Consider the following 23554-nt stretch of genomic DNA (forward strand, 5'->3'; position numbering starts at 1 on the left):
TATAATAGAAGATGAGAATAAATTCTTTGGAAAAGTAAAAGCAAGGTGTTTTAAATATGAGACTATACAATGAGTTTATAGCAAAAAATTTCATTCATAAGGAGAAAATTTACTCATAATCTCTATGTTTTCCTCAATGTGTCAAGTGTTAGGGTTAAGATCCAGTTTTAAGATTATAGCTTGGTGTTCAAATTAAGGTTCACAGCTATTGTCATGGTCATATAAGCCTTCCTTGAACACTAAGTAAATATATAGTTATTAAACAGAATATTGATGATGGATGAAAGATGGATCTTACAAAAGCATCTTCATTGGCCCACATGCTTTATAACTGCATTTTATGAATGCTCTAAGTAGCTCTTTAAACCACATCTCATATAGTTTTATAAAGAGGAATAGAGTCTGTATACATTTTCAATGGATTATTCTTATCATGGAACTTGAATGAACCTGCCACTTCTATCTGAAAATGTCTCTACCCATTCAAAACAGGATGATTTCAGAGGAAAATGGCCCCTTCATTAATTGTTTTGAGGAGAAACAATGTGCTTCTCTTCAATGTTTCTGCTTCAAAATCATAAACAACAAGATATAAATATGTTGTAGTATTTTTCTGTTTCTGAATACACTGCTATAAATGGACACTGTATTGATCTATCAATGATTGTTTTGAACACTGCCTAAGCCTTAGCAGAAAACCCTAATGATAATTAATTTTGAAAGGTTATTTGTAAAGTAGAATTCTTTCTTTCACTGGGGACAAGAGCACAGCTTGACAATATACAACATCGCAGAATAAAATGCCTACCTTCTATAGGTAAATAGGTTGCAAAAAGTGAGTTTTGCAACTCTGTGGGTTTGTTGTCCTGAATACCTGAGTAGTCAGGCAACATCTTGGGCTGCTTAGCACATCTCTGATGTCTGGAACTGCAAGGAGACAGACAGTTCAGCCCTGGAGGGCAAGGTATCCCAAACGCCTTGAGGTAATCAAAATAAAACCTCTGCACTGAAGGTGTCCCAGACACCTGGAGCTGTTAGGCAGAGTTCTGATGGCTACAACTCCAAAGAAGAAGCCCAACGCTGAAAGAGAAAATTATCTGACTTCCCAGGAGAGTCAGGCCTGGAACTGCTTCAGGAGGGAAGGTTATCCTGATTCTTTGGGAAAGTCAAGATATTGCTGTTATGGTAGGGGATGGTCTCCCGCAGAATATACAATTTTAGCTCCAATTCTGGAAAACCACTACAGCTGAGTTTTGCTCAGTCCCCTCTGAAGAAGTATTTTTAGCAGAGCTAGAATATCACAGGAGCTTCCGGGTCCGTGTGTGGATAACATGAGTGGAATGCTTGCCTTAGGTGCACTTGCATTTCATGGGAGACCTAGGGAGGCAGAAGCAGGTGCATCCCTGTGGTTTGGGGGCAGGATGGGTGTACCTAAGGATATCCAAGACATTGCCTCACAAAAAGTAATATATAAATAAATAAAAATAAATAATAAATAAAAACAAAAAAGTGGTGGAGGGGCACAGGTAAGAGGAAGGAACATGAAACACAAATATCGGTTGTGTGTTTTCTGTGCACATAGGGTGGACTGTGTGAGGGGATGGTCTGTGCTATCAGGTCTTCAGAGCTGAGTCTTTCAAGAAGAGTCAAGAGATTTTGGGAGGTTCCAGAGTGCTGTGGAGCAGAGCTTGTGGCAGAGTGTGTTGTTTTGGAAGCTGTGACATGGTGGTGACTGTGTAACAGACTCCTCTGTACTGAGTTCCATGGAGGCCTTAGAAGGCCTTTTTTGGGCTTGGGTGCTGTCCGCTCCTCCTGCCAGGCTCTCGGCCGTGGCCCGCCACTGGGGAACACAGGTAGTAGGTGCTTGGTGAAGTCAACTTGAACGCAGGTCCAGTGATGATAGGAATGGGGCACGAGGTTCAAGGAAGCCTTGCTGTGTTTGCGAACAGATCCAGCAGGAGGGTCCGGTATTCTTCTTAGTCCAGAGGGAGCTCAAGGGTTGGGTTAATGTCCTCCAACGGGACGTGGGGATCCAGAGTGTCCTGGGCCTGCTGGTCAGCCTGGAGTTGCGGCAGCAGTTGGTCAAGCATGAGCTCGACATCGTCCACAGTGAAGATGTCCCTTGCGACATGGTGGGCTTCCCAGTCGTCGTCGTGGTCGTCCTCCTCTTGGCATGGTCCCGAGGGCTGTGCAGCTGCAGGCGAGGACATTGGGAAGGAGGCCATTGGGGAGGGCAGACACCAAGTCTGGACGCCCATGCCTAGTGCAGAAGCCGGTGGCAACAGGCTGTCTTGGGCATGCTGCTCCGTCTCCCTGGGGCTGCAAGGTGGTCCTTCAGGCTCGGCATTGGGCGCAGGAGAAGGCAATGGCGGCAGCTGCGGCGGCGGCAGAGGCGGCGAAGCCAGGGAGACTTGACCTCAAACTCTGCCCCTGCCACCGCCAGGGTGGCGCGCTCTCCGGTTTTGGAACCAGATGGAGATGGTGTCTTCAGACAAACCGGTCTCTTGGGCGAGCTTCACCCTGGCACCATATTTCGGGCTTGCTTCGTCCTCATATGCCTGGAGCAGGATCCTCAACTGTGCCGGGCTGAGTCGAGTGCGACGCCTGGTGCGTCGCTCCGCGGGTCTGCTTCTTCCACCTCGTGCCCTGGCACCAGGCCCTTTGGCTCGCTGCTGAGGGGACGCTAGCCCGCTGGGTCCCGCCGACCCCTCGGGGCCTTGGAGGCCTCGCACCTCCCTGGTGCGATTTCAGCGGTTCTGGAACCACACGCAGATGCGGGACTCAAGCAGCCCCAGTTCCCTGGCCAGGTCCTGCCTGGCCCTGAAACTTGGGTAAGGGTTCTCCGCGAAAGCTGCCAGCAGGGCGTCCTGCTGCCCGGCTTTCCAAACAGTCCTTTGGCGCCTGGATGCCAGGGCCCCAGTGCTGTGCCCCAGATTGCTGCTGCTGCTGCTGCTGCTGCTGCTGCTGCTGCTGCTGCGATCTTCCATCTGGCCAAGGTAGCCTTGCCAGGACTCCTGCCTCTGGCGAGTCTAAGCAGGACCGCTCAGGAGGAGAGCTCCAGCATGGAGTGAGTGCCTCCAGGCTTGGTCCCTGGGACTTTTATGCTTGCCTACTTGCGGGCGGCCCCGCCCACTAACCCAATCTCTGGCGCCTGGCTCAGTTGCCTGGGATTGAAGGCCCACCAGGTGGAGGAGGGGGAGGAGTTGGGGTTGGGGACCGGGGCCTCAGCCCGCTTGCTCCCTGGAAGGTCAGCCCAGATCTCCACGGGTCCAGAGCACGCCACCTTCGCCAAAGGGACCTTGGAGAACCTCTCCGTGGAAGACACAGGCAGGACCCCTCCACTTCTTGCCTGAGGACTCTGACTATGGATTTTGCTAAAACCCATCCTAAAGCAGGTTAGCCCCACCCTAAAGCAGATTAGCCCCACCCTAAGGCTGCTTTGCCTGAAACCAGTGGGTGGCCTTTCTCTGCCCAAGTTGACCCACTGTGCCATGAGAAACAAACCATGCAGAGTCTGCCTGTGTGGAAATTGACATCGACGGGGATTGGGGAGGACAAGGAGGAGTAGGAGGAAGAGGAGGAGGACGAGGAGGAGGAGGACGAGGAGGAGGAGGAGGGAGCCAGACCAAGGCTTCAGATAGGCTGGCAGGGACACACAAACACACACACACACACACACACACACAAACACACACACACACAAACACACACACACACACACACACACACACACACACACACACACACACATTCCACCCCAGTACTCTAGGAAGAAAACGGGAACTCTTTGCCAGGCACTGGTTTCAGGCAAAGCAGTTGTTTTCCAAAAGCTACAAGACTGGCCACCAGATGGCAGCTATCAGGGTTCTAGAGACTGTGAAGAGCAGAGGAGCTATGGAGTCCGTGTGTGGAGAACATGAGTGGAATGCTTGCCTTAGGTGCACTTGCATTTCATGACAGACCTAGGGAGGCAGAAGCAGGTGCATCCCTGTGGTTTGGGGGCGGGATGGGTGTACCTAAGGATTTCCAGGACATTGCCTCACAAAAAGTAATACATAAATAAAAATAAATAAATCAATCAATAAATCAATAAAAACAAAAAAGTGGTGGAGGGGCACCGGTAAGAAGAAGGAACATGAAACACAAATATCGGTTGTTCGTTTTCTGTGCACATAGGGTGGACTGTGTGAGGGGATGGTCTGTGCTATCAGGTCTTCAGAGCTGAGTCTTTCAAGAAGATTCAAGAGATTTTGGGAGGTTCCAGTGTGCTGTGGAGCAGAGCTTGTGGCAGAGTGTGTTGTTTTGGAAGCTGTGACATGGTGGTGACTGTGTAACAGACTCCTCTGTACTGAGTTCCATGGAGGCCTTAGAAGGCCTTTTTTGGGCTTGGGTGCTGTCCGCTCCTCCTGCCAGGCTCTCGGCCGTGGCCCGCCACTGGGGAACACAGGTAGTAGGTGCTTGGTGAAGTCAACTTGAACGCAGGTCCAGTGATGATAGGAATGGGGCACGAGGTTCAAGGAAGCCTTGCTGTGTTTGCGAACAGATCCAGCAGGAGGGTCCGGTATTCTTCTGGGTCCAGAGGTAGCTCAAGTGTTGGGTTAATGTCCTCCCACGGGACGTGGGGATCCAGAGTGTCCTGGGCCTGCTGGTCAGCCTGGAGTTGCGGCAGCAGTTGGTCAAGCATGAGCTCGACATCGTCCACAGTGAAGGTGTCCATTGCCACCGGGTGGGGTTCCCGGTCGTCGTCGTGGCATGGTCCCGAGGGCTGTGCAGCTGCAGGCGAGGACACTGGGAAGGAGGCTGGTGGGGAGGGCAGACTCCAAGTCTGGACGCCCACGCCTAGTGCAGAAGCCGGTGGCAACAGGCCGTCTTGGGCACGCTGCTCCGTCTCCCTGGGGCTGCAAGGTGGTCCTTCAGGCTCGGCATTGGGCGCAGGAGAAGGCGATGGCTGCGGCGGCTGCTGCGGCTGCGGCATCTGTGGCGGTGGCGGCGAAGCCAGGGAGTCTTGACCTCGAACTCTGCCCCTGCCACCGCCAGGGTGGCGCGCTCTCCGGTTTTGGAACCAGATGGAGATGGTGTCCTCAGGTAAACCGGTCTCTTGGGCGAGCTTCACCATGGCACCATATTTCGGGCTTGCTTCGTCCTCATATGCCTGGAGCAGGATCCTCAACTGTGCCGGGCTGAGTCGAGTGCGACGCCTGGTGCGTCGCTCTGCGGGTCTGCTTCTTCCACCTCGTGCCCTGGCACCAGGCCCTTTGGGTCGTTGCTGAGGGGACGCTAGCCCGCTTGGTCCCGCCGACCCCTCGGGGCCTTGGAGGCCCCGCCCCTCCCTGGTGCGATTTCGGCGGTTCTGGAACCACACGCGGATGCGGGACTCAGGCAGCCCCAGTTCCCTGGCCAGGTCCTGCCTGGCCCTGAAACTTGGGTAAGGGTTCTCCGCGAAAGCTGCCAGCAGGGCGTCCTGCTGCCCGGCTTTCCAAACAGTCCTTTGGCGCCTGGATGCCAGGGCCCCAGTGCTGTGCCCCAGATTGCTGCTGCTGCTGCTGCTGCTGCTGCTGTTGCTGCTGCTGCGATCTTCCATCTGGCCAAGGTAGCCTTGCCAGGACTCCTGCCTCTGGCGAGTCTAAGCAGGACCGCTCAGGAGGAGAGCTCCAGCATGGAGTGAGTGCCTCCAGGCTTGGTCCCTGGGACTTTTCTGCTTGCCTACTTGCGGGCGGCCCCGCCCACTAACCCGATCTCTGGCGCCTGGCTCAGCAGCCTGGGATTGAAGGCCCACCGGGTGGAGGAGGGGGAGGAGTTGGGGTTGGGGACCGGGGCCTCAGCCCGCTTGCTCCCTGGAAGGTCAGCCCAGATCTCCACAGGTCCAGAGCACGCCACCTTCGCCAAAGGGACCTTGGAGAACCTCTCCGTGGAAGACACAGGCAGGACCCCTCCACTTCTTGCCTGAGGACTCTGACTATGGATTTTGCTAAAACCCATCCTAAAGCAGGTTAGCCCCACCCTAAAGCAGATTAGCCCCACCCTAAGGCTGCTTTGCCTGAAACCAGTGGGTGGCCTTTCTCTGCCCAAGTTGACCCACTGTGCCATGAGAAACAAACCATGCAGAGTCTGCCTGTGTGGAAATTGACATCGACGGGGATTGGGGAGGACAAGGAGGAGTAGGAGGAAGAGGAGGAGGACGAGGAGGAGGAGGACGAGGATGAGGAGGGAGGCAGACCAAGGCTTCAGATAGGCTGGCAGGGACACACAAACACACACACACACACACACAAACACACACACACACAAACACACACACACACACACACACACACACACACACACACATTCCACCCCAGTACTCTAGGAAGAAAACGGGAACTCTTTGCCAGGCACTGGTTTCAGGCAAAGCAGTTGTTTTCCAAAAGCTACAAGACTGGCCACCAGATGGCAGCTATCAGGGTTCTAGAGACTGTGAAGAGCAGAGGAGCTATGGAGTCCGTGTGTGGAGAACATGAGTGGAATGCTTGCCTTAGGTGCACTTGCATTTCATGACAGACCTAGGGAGGCAGAAGCAGGTGCATCCCTGTGGTTTGGGGGCGGGATGGGTGTACCTAAGGATTTCCAGGACATTGCCTCACAAAAAGTAATACATAAATAAAAATAAATAAATCAATCAATAAATCAATAAAAACAAAAAAGTGGTGGAGGGGCACCGGTAAGAAGAAGGAACATGAAACACAAATATCGGTTGTTCGTTTTCTGTGCACATAGGGTGGACTGTGTGAGGGGATGGTCTGTGCTATCAGGTCTTCAGAGCTGAGTCTTTCAAGAAGATTCAAGAGAATTTGGGAGGTTCCAGTGTGCTGTGGAGCAGAGCTTGTGGCAGAGTGTGTTGTTTTGGAAGCTGTGACATGGTGGTGACTGTGTAACAGACTCCTCTGTACTGAGTTCCATGGAGGCCTTAGAAGGCCTTTTTTGGGCTTGGGTGCTGTCCGCTCCTCCTGCCAGGCTCTCGGCCGTGGCCCGCCACTGGGGAACACAGGTAGTAGGTGCTTGGTGAAGTCAACTTGAACGCAGGTCCAGTGATGATAGGAATGGGGCACGAGGTTCAAGGAAGCCTTGCTGTGTTTGCGAACAGATCCAGCAGGAGGGTCCGGTATTCTTCTGGGTCCAGAGGTAGCTCAAGTGTTGGGTTAATGTCCTCCCACGGGACGTGGGGATCCAGAGTGTCCTGGGCCTGCTGGTCAGCCTGGAGTTGCGGCAGCAGTTGGTCAAGCATGAGCTCGACATCGTCCACAGTGAAGGTGTCCATTGCCACCGGGTGGGGTTCCCGGTCGTCGTCGTGGTCGTTGTCCTCTTGGCATGGTCCCGAGGGCTGTGCAGCTGCAGGCGAGGACATTGGGAAGGAGGCCATTGGGGAGTGCAGACACAAAGTCTGGACGCCCATGCCTAGTGCAGAAGCCGGTGGCAAACAGGCCATCTTGGGCATGCTGCTCCGTCTCCCTGGGGCTGCAAGGTGGTCCTTCAGGCTCGGCATTGGGCGCAGGAGAAGGCAATGGTGGCAGCGGTGGCGGCGGCGAAACCAGGGAGTCTTGACCTCGAACTCTGCCCCTGCCACCGCCAGGGTGGCGCGCTCTCCGGTTTTGGAGCCAGATGGAGATGGTGTCTTCAGACAAACCGGTCTCTTGGGCGAGCTTCACCATGGCACCATATTTCGGGCTTGCTTCGTCCTCATATGCCTGGAGCAGGATCCTCAACTGTGCCGGGCTGAGTCGAGTGCGACGCCTGGTGCGTTGCTCCGCGGGTCTGCTTCTTCCACCTCGTGCCCTGGCACCAGGCCTTTGGGTCGCTGCTGAGGGGACGCTAGCCCGCTTGGTCCCGCCGACCCCTCGGGGCCTTGGAGGCCTCGCACCTCCCTGGTGCGATTTCAGCGGTTCTGGAACCACACGCGGATGCAGGACTCAGGCAGCCCCAGTTCCCTGGCGAGATCCTGCCTGGCCCTGAAACTTGGGTAAGGGTTCTCCGCGAAAGCTGCCAGCAGGGCGTCCTGCTGCCCGGCTTTCCAAACAGTCCTTTGGCGCCTGGATGCCAGGGCCCCAGTGCTGTGCCCCAGATTGCTGCTGCTGCTGCTGCTGCTGCTGCTGTTGCTGCTGCGATCTTCCATCTGGCCAAGGTAGCCTTGCCAGGACTCCTGCCTCTGGCGAGTCTAAGCAGGACCGCTCAGGAGGAGAGCTCCAGCATGGAGTGAGTGCCTCCAGGCTTGGTCCCTGGGACTTTTCTGCTTGCCTACTTGCGGGCGGCCCCGCCCACTAACCCAATCTCTGGCGCCTGGCTCAGCAGCCTGGGATTGAAGGCCCACCGGGTGGAGGAGGGGGAGGAGTTGGGGTTGGGGACCGGGGCCTCAGCCCGCTTGCTCCCTGGAAGGTCAGCCCAGATCTCCACAGGTCCAGAGCACGCCACCTTCGCCAAAGGGACCTTGGAGAACCTCTCCGTGGAAGACACAGGCAGGACCCCTCCACTTCTTGCCTGAGGACTCTGACTATGGATTTTGCTAAAACCCATCCTAAAGCAGGTTAGCCCCACCCTAAAGCAGGTTGACCCTACCCTAAAGCAGTTTAGCCCCACCCTAAGGCTGCTTTGCCTGAAACCAGTGGGTGGCCTTTCTCTGCCCAAGTTGACCCACGGTGCCATGAGAAACAAACCATGCAGAGTCTGCCTGTGTGGAAATTGACATCGATGGGGATTGGGGAGGACAAGGAGGACTAGGAGGAAGAGGAGGAGGACAAGGATGAGGAGGACGAGGAGGAGGAGGGAGCCAGACCAAGGCTTCAGATAGGCTGGCAGGGACACACAAACACACACACACACGAACACACAAACACACACACACACACAAACACACAACCACAAACACACACACACACACAAACACACACACACACACACACACACACACACACACACACACACACACACACACACATTCCACCCCAGTACTCTAGGAAGAAAACGGGAACTCTTTGCCAGGCACTGGTTTCAGGCAAAGCAGTTGTTTTCCAAAAGCTACAAGACTGGCCACCAGATGGCAGCTATCAGGGTTCTAGAGACTGTGAAGAGCAGAGGAGCTATGGAGTCCGTGTGTGGAGAACATGAGTGGAATGCTTGCCTTAGGTGCACTTGCATTTCATGACAGACCTAGGGAGGCAGGAGCAGGTGCATCCCTGTGGTTTGGGGGCGGGGTGGGTGTACCTAAGGATTTCCAGGACATTGCCTCACAAAAAGTAATACATAAATAAAAATAAATAAATAAATCAATAAATCAATAAAAACAAAAAAGTGGTGGAGGGGGACGGGTAAGAGGAAGGAACATGAAACACAAATATCGGTTGTTCGTTTTCTGTGCACATAGGGTGGACTGTGTGAGGGGATGGTCTGTGCTATCAGGTCTTCAGAGCTGAGTCTTTCAAGAAGAGTCAAGAGATTTTGGGAGGTTCCAGTGTGCTGTGGAGCAGAGCTTGTGGCAGAGTGTGTTGTTTTGGAAGCTGTGACATGGTGGTGACTGTGTAACAGACTCCTCTGTACTGAGTTCCATGGAGGCCTTAGAAGGCCTTTTTTGGGCTTGGGTGCTGTCCGCTCCTCCTGCCAGGCTCTCGGCCGTGGCCCGCCACTGGGGAACACAGGTAGTAGGTGCTTGGTGAAGTCAACTTGAACGCAGGTCCAGTGATGATAGGAATGGGGCACGAGGTTCAAGGAAGCCTTGCTGTGTTTGCGAACAGATCCAGCAGGAGGGTCCGGTATTCTTCTGGGTCCAGAGGTAGCTCAAGTGTTGGGTTAATGTCCTCCCACGGGACGTGGGGATCCAGAGTGTCCTGGGCCTGCTGGTCAGCCTGGAGTTGCGGCAGCAGTTGGTCAAGCATGAGCTCGACATCGTCCACAGTGAAGGTGTCCATTGCCACCGGGTGGGGTTCCCGGTGGTCGTCGTGGCATGGTCCCGAGGGCTGTGCAGCTGCAGGCGAGGACACTGGGAAGGAGGCCGGTGGGGAGGGCAGACTCCAAGTCTGGACGCCCACGCCTAGTGCAGAAGCCGGTGGCAACAGGCCGTCTTGGGCACGCTGCTCCGTCTCCCTGGGGCTGCAAGGTGGTCCTTCAGGCTCGGCATTGGGCGCAGGAGAAGGCGATGGCTGCGGCGGCTGCTGCGGCTGCGGCATCTGTGGCGGTGGCGGCGAAGCCAGGGAGTCTTGACCTCGAACTCTGCCCCTGCCACCGCCAGGGTGGCGCGCTCTCCGGTTTTGGAACCAGATGGAGATGGTGTCCTCAGGCAAACCGGTCTCTTGGGCGAGCTTCACCATGGCACCATATTTCGGGCTTGCTTTGTCCTCATATGCCTGGAGCAGGATCCTCAACTGTGCCGGGCTGAGTCGAGTGCGACGCCTGGTGCGTCGCTCTGCGGGTCTGCTTCTTCCACCTCGTGCCCTGGCACCAGGCCCTTTGGGTCGTTGCTGAGGGGACGCTAGCCCGCTTGGTCCCGCCGACCCCTCGGGGCCTTGGAGGCCCCGCCCCTCCCTGGTGCGATTTCGGCGGTTCTGGAACCACACGCGGATGCGGGACTCAGGCAGCCCCAGTTCCCTGGCCAGGTCCTGCCTGGCCCTGAAACTTGGGTAAGGGTTCTCCGCGAAAGCTGCCAGCAGGGCGTCCTGCTGCCCGGCTTTCCAAACAGTCCTTTGGCGCCTGGATGCCAGGGCCCCAGTGCTGTGCCCCAGATTGCTGCTGCTGCTGCTGCTGCTGCTGCTGTTGCTGCTGCTGCGATCTTCCATCTGGCCAAGGTAGCCTTGCCAGGACTCCTGCCTCTGGCGAGTCTAAGCAGGACCGCTCAGGAGGAGAGCTCCAGCATGGAGTGAGTGCCTCCAGGCTTGGTCCCTGGGACTTTTATGCTTGCCTACTTGCCGGCGGCCCCGCCCACTAACCCAATCTCTGGCGCCTGGCTCAGCAGCCTGGGATTGAAGGCCCACCGGGTGGAGGAGGGGGAGGAGTTGGGGTTGGGGACCGGGGCCTCAGCCCGCTTGCTCCCTGGAAGGTCAGCCCAGATCTCCACAGGTCCAGAGCACGCCACCTTCGCCAAAGGGACCTTGGAGAACCTCTCCGTGGAAGACACAGGCAGGACCCCTCCACTTCTTGCCTGAGGACTCTGACTATGGATTTTGCTAAAACCCATCCTAAAGCAGGTTAGCCCCACCCTAAAGCAGATTAGCCCCACCCTAAGGCTGCTTTGCCTGAAACCAGTGGGTGGCCTTTCTCTGCCCAAGTTGACCCACTGTGCCATGAGAAACAAACCATGCAGAGTCTGCCTGTGTGGAAATTGACATCGATGGGGATTGGGGAGGACAAGGAGGAGTAGGAGGAAGAGGAGGAGGACGAGGAGTAGGAGGACGAGGAGGAGGAGGAGGAGGGAGCCAGACCAAGGCTTCAGATAGGCTGGCAGGGACACACAAACACACACACATACACACACAAACACACACACACAAACACACACACACACACACACACATACACACACACACACACACACACACACACACACACACACACACACATTCCACCCCAGTACTCTAGGAAGAAAACGGGAACTCTTTGCCAGGCACTGGTTTCAGGCAAAGCAGTTGTTTTCCAAAAGCTACAAGACTGGCCACCAGATGGCAGCTATCAGGGTTCTAGAGACTGTGAAGAGCAGAGGAGCTATGGAGTCCGTGTGTGGAGAACATGAGTGGAATGCTTGCCTTAGGTGCACTTGCATTTCATGACAGACCTAGGGAGGCAGAAGCAGGTGCATCCCTGTGGTTTGGGGGCGGGATGGGTGTACCTAAGGATTTCCAGGACATTGCCTCACAAAAAGTAATACATAAATAAAAATAAATAAATCAATCAATAAATCAATAAAAACAAAAAAGTGGTGGAGGGGCACGGGTAAGAAGAAGGAACATGAAACACAAATATCGGTTGTTCGTTTTCTGTGCACATAGGGTGGACTGTGTGAGGGGATGGTCTGTGCTATCAGGTCTTCAGAGCTGAGTCTTTCAAGAAGATTCAAGAGATTTTGGGAGGTTCCAGTGTGCTGTGGAGCAGAGCTTGTGGCAGAGTGTGTTGTTTTGGAAGCTGTGACATGGTGGTGACTGTGTAACAGACTCCTCTGTACTGAGTTCCATGGAGGCCTTAGAAGGCCTTTTTTGGGCTTGGGTGCTGTCCGCTCCTCCTGCCAGGCTCTCGGCCGTGGCCCGCCACTGGGGAACACAGGTAGTAGGTGCTTGGTGAAGTCAACTTGAACGCAGGTCCAGTGATGATAGGAATGGGGCACGAGGTTCAAGGAAGCCTTGCTGTGTTTGCGAACAGATCCAGCAGGAGGGTCCGGTATTCTTCTGGGTCCAGAGGTAGCTCAAGTGTTGGGTTAATGTCCTCCCACGGGACGTGGGGATCCAGAGTGTCCTGGGCCTGCTGGTCAGCCTGGAGTTGCGGCAGCAGTTGGTCAAGCATGAGCTCGACATCGTCCACAGTGAAGGTGTCCATTGCCACCGGGTGGGGTTCCCGGTCGTCGTCGTGGCATGGTCCCAAGGGCTGTGCAGCTGCAGGCGAGGACACTGGGAAGGAGGCCGGTGGGGAGGGCAGACTCCAAGTCTGGACGCCCACGCCTAGTGCAGAAGCCGGTGGCAACAGGCCGTCTTGGGCACGCTGCTCCGTCTCCCTGGGGCTGCAAGGTGGTCCTTCAGGCTCGGCATTGGGCGCAGGAGAAGGCGATGGCTGCGGCGGCTGCTGCGGCTGCGGCATCTGTGGCGGTGGCGGCGAAGCCAGGGAGTCTTGACCTCGAACTCTGCCCCTGCCACCGCCAGGGTGGCGCGCTCTCCGGTTTGGGAACCAGATGGAGATGGTGTCCTCAGGCAAACCGGTCTCTTGGGCGAGCTTCACCATGGCACCATATTTCGGGCTTGCTTTGTCCTCATATGCCTGGAGCAGGATCCTCAACTGTGCCGGGCTGAGTCGAGTGCGACGCCTGGTGCGTCGCTCTGCGGGTCTGCTTCTTCCACCTCGTGCCCTGGCACCAGGCCCTTTGGGTCGTTGCTGAGGGGACGCTAGCCCGCTTGGTCCCGCCGACCCCTCGGGGCCTTGGAGGCCCCGCCCCTCCCTGGTGCGATTTCGGCGGTTCTGGAACCACACGCGGATGCGGGACTCAGGCAGCCCCAGTTCCCTGGCCAGGTCCTGCCTGGCCCTGAAACTTGGGTAAGGGTTCTCCGCGAAAGCTGCCAGCAGGGCGTCCTGCTGCCCGGCTTTCCAAACAGTCCTTTGGCGCCTGGATGCCAGGGCCCCAGTGCTGTGCCCCAGATTGCTGCTGCTGCTGCTGCTGCTGCTGTTGCTGCTGCTGCGATCTTCCATCTGGCCAAGGTAGCCTTGCCAGGACTCCTGCCTCTGGCGAGTCTAAGCAGGACCGCTCAGGAGGAGAGCTCCAGCATGGAGTGAGTGCCTCCAGGCTTGGTCCCTGGGACTTTTCTGCTTGCCTACTTGCGGGCGGCCCCGCCCACTAACCCGATCTCTGGCGCCTGGCTCAGCAGCCTGGGATTGAAGGCCCACCGGGTGGAGGAGGGGGAGGAGTTGGGGTTGGGGACCGGGGCCTCAGCCCGCTTGCTCCCTGGAAGGTCAGCCCAGATCTCCACAGGTCCAGAGCACGCCACCTTCGCCAAAGGGACCTTGGAGAACCTCTCCGTGGAAGACACAGGCAGGACCCCTCCACTTCTTGCCTGAGGACTCTGACTATGGATTTTGCTAAAACCCATCCTAAAGCAGGTTAGCCCCACCCTAAAGCAGATTAGCCCCACCCTAAGGATGCTTTGCCTGAAACCAGTGGGTGGCCTTTCTCTGCCCAAGTTGACCCACTGTGCCATGAGAAACAAACCATGCAGAGTCTGCCTGTGTGGAAATTGACATCGACGGGGATTGGGGAGGACAAGGAGGAGTAGGAGGAAGAGGAGGAGGACGAGGAGGAGGAGGACGAGGAGGAGGAGGAGGAGGGAGCCAGACCAAGGCTTCAGATAGGCTGTCAGGGACACACAAACACACACACACACACACACACACAAACACACACACACACAAACACACACACACACACACACACACACACACACACACACACACACACACACACACACACACACACATTCCACCCCAGTACTCTAGGAAGAAAACGGGAACTCTTTGCCAGGCACTGGTTTCAGGCAAAGCAGTTGTTTTCCAAAAGCTACAAGACTGGCCACCAGATGGCAGCTATCAGGGTTCTAGAGACTGTGAAGAGCAGAGGAGCTATGGAGTCCGTGTGTGGAGAACATGAGTGGAATGCTTGCCTTAGGTGCACTTGCATTTCATGACAGACCTAGGGAGGCAGAAGCAGGTGCATCCCTGTGGTTTGGGGGCGGGATGGGTGTACCTAAGGATTTCCAGGACATTGCCTCACAAAAAGTAATACATAAATAAAAATAAATAAATCAATCAATAAATCAATAAAAACAAAAAAGTGGTGGAGGGGCACGGGTAAGAAAAAGGAACATGAAACACAAATATCGGTTGTTCGTTTTCTGTGCACATAGGGTGGACTGTGTGAGGGGATGGTCTGTGCTATCAGGTCTTCAGAGCTGAGTCTTTCAAGAAGAGTCAAGAGATTTTGGGAGGTTCCAGTGTGCTGTGGAGCAGAGCTTGTGGCAGAGTGTGTTGTTTTGGAAGCTGTGACATGGTGGTGACTGTGTAACAGACTCCTCTGTACTGAGTTCCATGGAGGCCTTAGAAGGCCTTTTTAGGGCTTGGGTGCTGTCCGCTCCTCCTGCCAGGCTCTCGGCCGTGGCCCGCCACTGGGGAACACAGGTAGTAGGTGCTTGGTGAAGTCAACTTGAACGCAGGTCCAGTGATGATAGGAATGGGGCACGAGGTTCAAGGAAGCCTTGCTGTGTTTGCGAACAGATCCAGCAGGAGGGTCCGGTATTCTTCTGGGTCCAGAGGTAGCTCAAGTGTTGGGTTAATGTCCTCCCACGGGACGTGGGGATCCAGAGTGTCCTGGGCCTGCTGGTCAGCCTGGAGTTGCGGCAGCAGTTGGTCAAGCATGAGCTCGACATCGTCCACAGTGAAGGTGTCCATTGCCACCAGGTGGGGTTCCGGGTCGTCGTCGTGGCATGGTCCCAAGGGCTGTGCAGCTGCAGGCGAGGACACTGGGAAGGAGGCTGGTGGGGAGGGCAGACTCCAAGTCTGGACGCCCACGCCTAGTGCAGAAGCCGGTGGCAACAGGCCGTCTTGGGCACGCTGCTCCGTCTCCCTGGGGCTGCAAGGTGGTCCTTCAGGCTCGGCATTGGGCGCAGGAGAAGGCGATGGCTGCGGCGGCTGCTGCGGCTGCGGCATCTGTGGCGGTGGCGGCGAAGCCAGGGAGTCTTGACCTCGAACTCTGCCCCTGCCACCGCCAGGGTGGCGCGCTCTCCGGTTTGGGAACCAGATGGAGATGGTGTCCTCAGGCAAACCGGTCTCTTGGGCGAGCTTCACCATGGCACCATATTTCGGGCTTGCTTCGTCCTCATATGCCTGGAGCAGGATCCTCAACTGTGCCGGGCTGAGTCGAGTGCGACGCCTGGTGCGTCGCTCTGCGGGTCTGCTTCTTCCACCTCGTGCCCTGGCACCAGGCCCTTTGGGTCGTTGCTGAGGGGACGCTAGCCCGCTTGGTCCCGCCGACCCCTCGGGGCCTTGGAGGCCCCGCCCCTCCCTGGTGCGATTTCGGCGGTTCTGGAACCACACGCGGATGCGGGACTCAGGCAGCCCCAGTTCCCTGGCCAGGTCCTGCCTGGCCCTGAAACTTGGGTAAGGGTTCTCCGCGAAAGCTGCCAGCAGGGCGTCCTGCTGCCCGGCTTTCCAAACAGTCCTTTGGCGCCTGGATGCCAGGGCCCCAGTGCTGTCCCCCAGATTGCTGCTGCTGCTGCTGCTGCTGCTGCTGCTGCTGTTGCTGCTGCTGCGATCTTCCATCTGGCCAAGGTAGCCTTGCCAGAACTCCTGCCTCTGGCGAGTCTAAGCAGGACCGCTCAGGAGGAGAGCTCCAGCATGGAGTGAGTGCCTCCAGGCTTGGTCCCTGGGACTTTTCTGCTTGCCTACTTGCGGGCGGCCCCGCCCACTAACCCGATCTCTGGCGCCTGGCTCAGCAGCCTGGGATTGAAGGCCCACCGGGTGGAGGAGGGGGAGGAGTTGGGGTTGGGGACCGGGGCCTCAGCCCGCTTGCTCCCTGGAAGGTCAGCCCAGATCTCCACAGGTCCAGAGCACGCCACCTTCGCCAAAGGGACCTTGGAGAACCTCTCCGTGGAAGACACAGGCAGGACCCCTCCACTTCTTGCCTGAGGACTCTGACTATGGATTTTGCTAAAACCCATCCTAAAGCAGGTTAGCCCCACCCTAAAGCAGATTAGCCCCACCCTAAGGATGCTTTGCCTGAAACCAGTGGGTGGCCTTTCTCTGCCCAAGTTGACCCACTGTGCCATGAGAAACAAACCATGCAGAGTCTGCCTGTGTGGAAATTGACATCGATGGGGATTGGGGAGGACAAGGAGGAGTAGGAGGAAGAGGAGGAGGACGAGGAGTAGGAGGACGAGGAGGAAGAGGAGGAGGGAGCCAGACCAAGGCTTCAGATAGGCTGGCAGGGACACACAAACACACACACATACACACACAAACACACACACACAAACACACACACACACACACACACACATACACACACACACACACACACACACACACACACACACACACACACACACACATTCCACCCCAGTACTCTAGGAAGAAAACAGGAACTCTTTGCCAGGCACTGGTTTCAGGCAAAGCAGTTGTTTTCCAAAAGCTACAAGACTGGCCACCAGATGGCAGCTATCAGGGTTCTAGAGACTGTGAAGAGCAGAGGAGCTATGGAGTCCGTGTGTGGAGAACATGAGTGGAATGCTTGCCTTAGGTGCACTTGCATTTCATGACAGACCTAGGGAGGCAGAAGCAGGTGCATCCCTGTGGTTTGGGGGCGGGATGGGTGTACCTAAGGATTTCCAGGACATTGCCTCACAAAAAGTAATACATAAATAAAAATAAATAAATCAATCAATAAATCAATAAAAACAAAAAAGTGGTGGAGGGGCACGGGTAAGAAGGAACATGAAACACAAATATCGGTTGTTCGTTTTCTGTGCACATAGGGTGGACTGTGTGAGGGGATGGTCTGTGCTATCAGGTCTTCAGAGCTGAGTCTTTCAAGAAGATTCAAGAGATTTTGGGAGGTTCCAGTGTGCTGTGGAGCAGAGCTTGTGGCAGAGTGTGTTGTTTTGGAAGCTGTGACATGGTGGTGACTGTGTAACAGACTCCTCTGTACTGAGTTCCATGGAGGCCTTAGAAGGCCTTTTTTGGGCTTGGGTGCTGTCCGCTCCTCCTGCCAGGCTCTCGGCCGTGGCCCGCCACTGGGGAACACAGGTAGTAGGTGCTTGGTGAAGTCAACTTGAACGCAGGTCCAGTGATGATAGGAATGGGGCACGAGGTTCAAGGAAGCCTTGCTGTGTTTGCGAACAGATCCAGCAGGAGGGTCCGGTATTCTTCTGGGTCCAGAGGTAGCTCAAGTGTTGGGTTAATTTCCTCCCACGGGACGTGGGGATCCAGAGTGTCCTGGGCCTGCTGGTCAGCCTGGAGTTGCGGCAGCAGTTGGTCAAGCATGAGCTCGACATCGTCCACAGTGAAGGTGTCCATTGCCACCGGGTGGGGTTCCCGGTGGTCGTCTTGGCATGGTCCCGAGGGCTGTGCAGCTGCAGGCGAGGACACTGGGAAGGAGGCCGGTGGGGAGGGCAGACTCCAAGTCTGGACGCCCACGCCTAGTGCAGAAGCCGGTGGCAACAGGCCGTCTTGGGCACGCTGCTCCGTCTCCCTGGGGCTGCAAGGTGGTCCTTCAGGCTCGGCATTGGGCGCAGGAGAAGGCGATGGCTGCGGCGGCTGCTGCGGCTGCGGCATCTGTGGCGGTGGCGGCGAAGCCAGGGAGTCTTGACCTCGAACTCTGCCCCTGCCACCGCCAGGGTGGCGCGCTCTCCGGTTTGGGAACCAGATGGAGATGGTGTCCTCAGGCAAACCGGTCTCTTGGGCGAGCTTCACCATGGCACCATATTTCGGGCTTGCTTCGTCCTCATATGCCTGGAGCAGGATCCTCAACTGTGCCGGGCTGAGTCGAGTGCGACGCCTGGTGCGTCGCTCTGCGGGTCTGCTTCTTCCACCTCGTGCCCTGGCACCAGGCCCTTTGGGTCGTTGCTGAGGGGACGCTAGCCCGCTTGGTCCCGCCGACCCCTCGGGGCCTTGGAGGCCCCGCCCCTCCCTGGTGCGATTTCGGCGGTTCTGGAACCACACGCGGATGCGGGACTCAGGCAGCCCCAGTTCCCTGGCCAGGTCCTGCCTGGCCCTGAAACTTGGGTAAGGGTTCTCCGCGAAAGCTGCCAGCAGGGCGTCCTGCTGCCCGGCTTTCCAAACAGTCCTTTGGCGCCTGGATGCCAGGGCCCCAGTGCTGTGCCCCAGATTGCTGCTGCTGCTGCTGCTGCTGCTGCTGTTGCTGCTGCTGCGATCTTCCATCTGGCCAAGGTAGCCTTGCCAGGACTCCTGCCTCTGGCGAGTCTAAGCAGGACCGCTCAGGAGGAGAGCTCCAGCATGCAGTGAGTGCCTCCAGGCGTGGTCCCTGGGACTTTTCTGCTTGCCTACTTGCGGGCGGCCCCGCCCACTAACCCGATCTCTGGCGCCTGGCTCAGCAGCCTGGGATTGAAGGCCCACCGGGTGGAGGAGGGGGAGGAGTTGGGGTTGGGGACCGGGGCCTCAGCCCGCTTGCTCCCTGGAAGGTCAGCCCAGATCTCCACAGGTCCAGAGCACGCCACCTTCGCCAAAGGGACCTTGGAGAACCTCTCCGTGGAAGACACAGGCAGGACCCCTCCACTTCTTGCCTGAGGACTCTGACTATGGATTTTGCTAAAACCCATCCTAAAGCAGGTTAGCCCCACCCTAAAGCAGATTAGCCCCACCCTAAGGCTGCTTTGCCTGAAACCAGTGGGTGGCCTTTCTCTGCCCAAGTTGACCCACTGTGCCATGAGAAACAAACCATGCAGAGTCTGCCTGTGTGGAAATTGACATCGACGGGGATTGGGGAGGACAAGGAGGAGTAGGAGGAAGAGGAGGAGGACGAGGAGGAGGAGGACGAGGAGGAGGAGGAGGGAGCCAGACCAAGGCTTCAGATAGGCTGGCAGGGACACACAAACACACACACACACACACACAAACACACACACACAAACACACACACACACACACACACACACATACACACACACACACACACACACACACACACACACACACACACACACATTCCACCCCAGTACTCTAGGAAGAAAACGGGAACTCTTTGCCAGGCACTGGTTTCAGGCAAAGCAGTTGTTTTCCAAAAGCTACAAGACTGGCCACCAGATGGCAGCTATCAGGGTTCTAGAGACTGTGAAGAGCAGAGGAGCTATGGAGTCCGTGTGTGGAGAACATGAGTGGAATGCTTGCCTTAGGTGCACTTGCATTTCATGACAGACCTAGGGAGGCAGAAGCAGGTGCATCCCTGTGGTTTGGGGGCGGGATGGGTGTACCTAAGGATTTCCAGGACATTGCCTCACAAAAAGTAATACATAAATAAAAATAAATAAATCAATCAATAAATCAATAAAAACAAAAAAGTGGTGGATGGGGACGGTTAAGAGGAAGGAACATGAAACACAAATATCGGTTGTTCGTTTTCTGTGCACATAGGGTGGACTGTGTGAGGGGATGGTCTGTGCTATCAGGTCTTCAGAGCTGAGTCTTTCAAGAAGAGTCAAGAGATTTTGGGAGGTTCCAGTGTGCTGTGGAGCAGAGCTTGTGGCAGAGTGTGTTGTTTTGGAAGCTGTGACATGGTGGTGACTGTGTAACAGACTCCTCTGTACTGAGTTCCATGGAGGCCTTAGAAGGCCTTTTTTGGGCTTGGGTGCTGTCCGCTCCTCCTGCCAGGCTCTCGGCCGTGGCCCGCCACTGGGGAACACAGGTAGTAGGTGCTTGGTGAAGTCAACTTGAACGCAGGTCCAGTGATGATAGGAATGGGGCACGAGGTTCAAGGAAGCCTTGCTGTGTTTGCGAACAGATCCAGCAGGAGGGTCCGGTATTCTTCTGGGTCCAGAGGTAGCTCAAGTGTTGGGTTAATTTCCTCCCACGGGACGTGGGGATCCAGAGTGTCCTGGGCCTGCTGGTCAGCCTGGAGTTGCGGCAGCAGTTGGTCAAGCATGAGCTCGACATCGTCCACAGTGAAGGTGTCCATTGCCACCGGGTGGGGTTCCCGGTGGTCGTCTTGGCATGGTCCCGAGGGCTGTGCAGCTGCAGGCGAGGACACTGGGAAGGAGGCCGGTGGGGAGGGCAGACTCCAAGTCTGGACGCCCACGCCTAGTGCAGAAGCCGGTGGCAACAGGCCGTCTTGGGCACGCTGCTCCGTCTCCCTGGGGCTGCAAGGTGGTCCTTCAGGCTCGGCATTGGGCGCAGGAGAAGGCGATGGCTGCGGCGGCTGCTGCGGCTGCGGCATCTGTGGCGGTGGCGGCGAAGCCAGGGAGTCTTGACCTCGAACTCTGCCCCTGCCACCGCCAGGGTGGCGCGCTCTCCGGTTTTGGAACCAGATGGAGATGGTGTCCTCAGGCAAACCGGTCTCTTGGGCGAGCTTCACCATGGCACCATATTTCGGGCTTGCTTCGTCCTCATATGCCTGGAGCAGGATCCTCAACTGTGCCGGGCTGAGTCGAGTGCGACGCCTGGTGCGTCGCTCTGCGGGTCTGCTTCTTCCACCTCGTGCCCTGGCACCAGGCCCTTTGGGTCGTTGCTGAGGGGACGCTAGCCCGCTTGGTCCCGCCGACCCCTCGGGGCCTTGGAGGCCCCGCCCCTCCCTGGTGCGATTTCGGCGGTTCTGGAACCACACGCGGATGCGGGACTCAGGCAGCCCCAGTTCCCTGGCCAGGTCCTGCCTGGCCCTGAAACTTGGGTAAGGGTTCTCCGCGAAAGCTGCCAGCAGGGCGTCCTGCTGCCCGGCTTTCCAAACAGTCCTTTGGCGCCTGGATGCCAGGGCCCCAGTGCTGTGCCCCAGATTGCTGCTGCTGCTGCTGCTGCTGCTTGTGCTGCGATCTTCCATCTGGCCAAGGTAGCCTTGCCAGGACTCCTGCCTCTGGCGAGTCTAAGCAGGACCGCTCAGGAGGAGAGCTCCAGCATGGAGTGAGTGCCTCCAGGCTTGGTCCCTGGGACTTTTCTGCTTGCCTACTTGCGGGCGGCCCCGCCCACTAACCCGATCTCTGGCGCCTGGCTCAGCAGCCTGGGATTGAAGGCCCACCTGGTGGAGGAGGGGGAGGAGTTGGGGTTGGGGACCGGGGCCTCAGCCCGCTTGCTCCCTGGAAGGTCAGCCCAGATCTCCACAGGTCCAGAGCACGCCACCTTCGCCAAAGGGACCTTGGAGAACCTCTCCGTGGAAGACACAGGCAGGACCCCTCCACTTCTTGCCTGAGGACTCTGACTATGGATTTTGCTAAAACCCATCCTAAAGCAGGTTAGCCCCACCCTAAAGCAGATTAGCCCCACCCTAAGGCTGCTTTGCCTGAAACCAGTGGGTGGCCTTTCTCTGCCCAAGTTGACCCACTGTGCCATGAGAAACAAACCATGCAGAGTCTGCCTGTGTGGAAATTGACATCGATGGGGATTGGGGAGGACAAGGAGGAGTAGGAGGAAGAGGAGGAGGACGAGGAGGAGGAGGACGAGGATGAGGAGGGAGGCAGACCAAGGCTTCAGATAGGCTGGCAGGGACACACAAACACACACACACACACACACACAAACACACACACACACACACACACACACACACACACACACACACACACACATTCCACTCCAGTACTCTAGGAAGAAAACGGGAACTCTTTGCCAGGCACTGGTTTCAGGCAAAGCAGTTGTTTTCCAAAAGCTACAAGACTGGCCACCAGATATCAGCTATCAGGGTTCTAGAGACTGTGAAGAGCAGAGGAGCTACGGGGTCCGTGTGTGGAGAACATGAGTGGAATGCTTGCCTTAGGTGCACTTGCATTTCATGGCAGACCTAGGGAGGCAGAAACAGGTGCATCCCTGTGATTTGGGGGCGGGATGGGTGTACCTAAGGATTTCCAGGACATTGCCTCACAAAAAGTAATACATAAATAAATAAAAATAAATAAATAAATAAATATAAAAAAAGTGGTGGAGGGGCATGGGTAAGAGGAAGGAACATGAAACACAAATATCGGTTGTTGGTTTTCTGTGCACATAGGGTGGACTGATGAGGGGACGGTCTGTGCTATCAGGTCTTCAGAGCTGAGTCTTTCAAGAAGAGTCAAGAGATTTTGGGAGGTTCCAGTGTGCTGTGGAGCAGAGCTTGTGGCAGAGTGTGTTGTTTTGGAAGCTGTGACATGGTGGTGACTGTGTAACAGACTCCTCTGTACTGAGTTCCATGGAGGCCTTAGAAGGCCTTTTTTGGGCTTGGGTGCTGTCCGCTCCTCCTGCCAGGCTCTCGGCCGTGGCCCCTACTGGGGAACACAGGTAGTAGGTGCTTGGTGAAGTCAACTTGAACGCAGGTCCAGTGATGATAGGAATGGGGCACGAGGTTCAAGGAAGCCTTGCTGTGTTTGCGAACAGATCCAGCAGGAGGGTCCGGTATTCTTCTTGGTCCAGAGGTAGCTCAAGTGTTGGGTTAATGTCCTCCCATGGGACGTGGGGATCCAGAGTGTCCTGGGCCTGCTGGTCAGCCTGGAGTTGGGGCAGCAGTTGGTCAAGCATGAGCTCGACATCGTCCAGAGTGAACGTGTCCCTTGAGACCGGGTGGGGTTCCCGGTCGTCGTCGTGGTCTTCGTGGTCGTGGCATGGTCCCGAGGGCTGTGCAGCTGCAGGCGAGGACACTGGGAAGGAGGCCGGTGGGGAGGGCAGACTCCAAGTCTGGACGCCCACGCCTAGTGCAGAAGCCCATGGCAACAGGCCGTCTTGGGCATGCTGCTCCGTCTCTCTGGGGCTGCAAGGTGGTCTTTCAGGCTTGCCTGAAACCAGTGGGTGGCCTTTCTCTGCCCAACTTGACCCACTGTGCCATGAGAAACAAACCATGCAGTGTCTGCCTGTGTGGAAATTGACATAGATGGGGATTGAGGAGGACAAGGAAGACTAGGAGGACGAAGAGGAGGACGAGGAGGAAGACTAGAGGCTGGGGTGATTAGCTAGGAGAACAAAGACTCACCTCTTGTTCCAATGGGTGCTAACAGACTCTGTCTCAAGGAGAAGCTGTGGGCTTGGAGGGTGTGTCTTTAGTTCATCTTTTATCTAGCCACTTTGCTGAATGTGCTTATTATCAGCTGTAGAAGTTCTCTAGTGGAATTTTTAGGGTCACTATCATATCATCTTCAAATTAACAATTCTTTGACTTCTTCCTTTC

At 56.3% G+C, this 23554-nt stretch overlaps 1 protein-coding gene and 1 pseudogene across 1 annotated transcript; both read right to left on the reverse strand.

Annotated features, from left to right (window-relative positions):
• Nucleotides 1-903: 903 nt before the first annotated feature.
• Nucleotides 904-5494, reverse strand: LOC131918756 (double homeobox protein 4C-like; annotated as a pseudogene).
• Nucleotides 5495-6792: 1298 nt separating this feature from the next.
• Nucleotides 6793-21166, reverse strand: LOC131918757 (zinc fingers and homeoboxes protein 3-like; the record flags this gene model as incomplete). Its single annotated transcript, XM_059272959.1, is given in 8 exon segments — nucleotides 6793-6804; nucleotides 7617-7816; nucleotides 7819-8062; nucleotides 10263-10709; nucleotides 12874-13320; nucleotides 15484-15930; nucleotides 18106-18552; nucleotides 20720-21166. Coding segments are annotated over 8 exon segments (2691 nt in total), but the record flags the coding sequence as incomplete, so codon positions are not given.
• Nucleotides 21167-23554: the final 2388 nt, after the last annotated feature.

Source organism: Peromyscus eremicus, chromosome 8b (genome assembly GCF_949786415.1).
Source record: "Peromyscus eremicus chromosome 8b, PerEre_H2_v1, whole genome shotgun sequence".
Lineage (NCBI taxonomy): Eukaryota > Metazoa > Chordata > Mammalia > Rodentia > Cricetidae > Peromyscus > Peromyscus eremicus.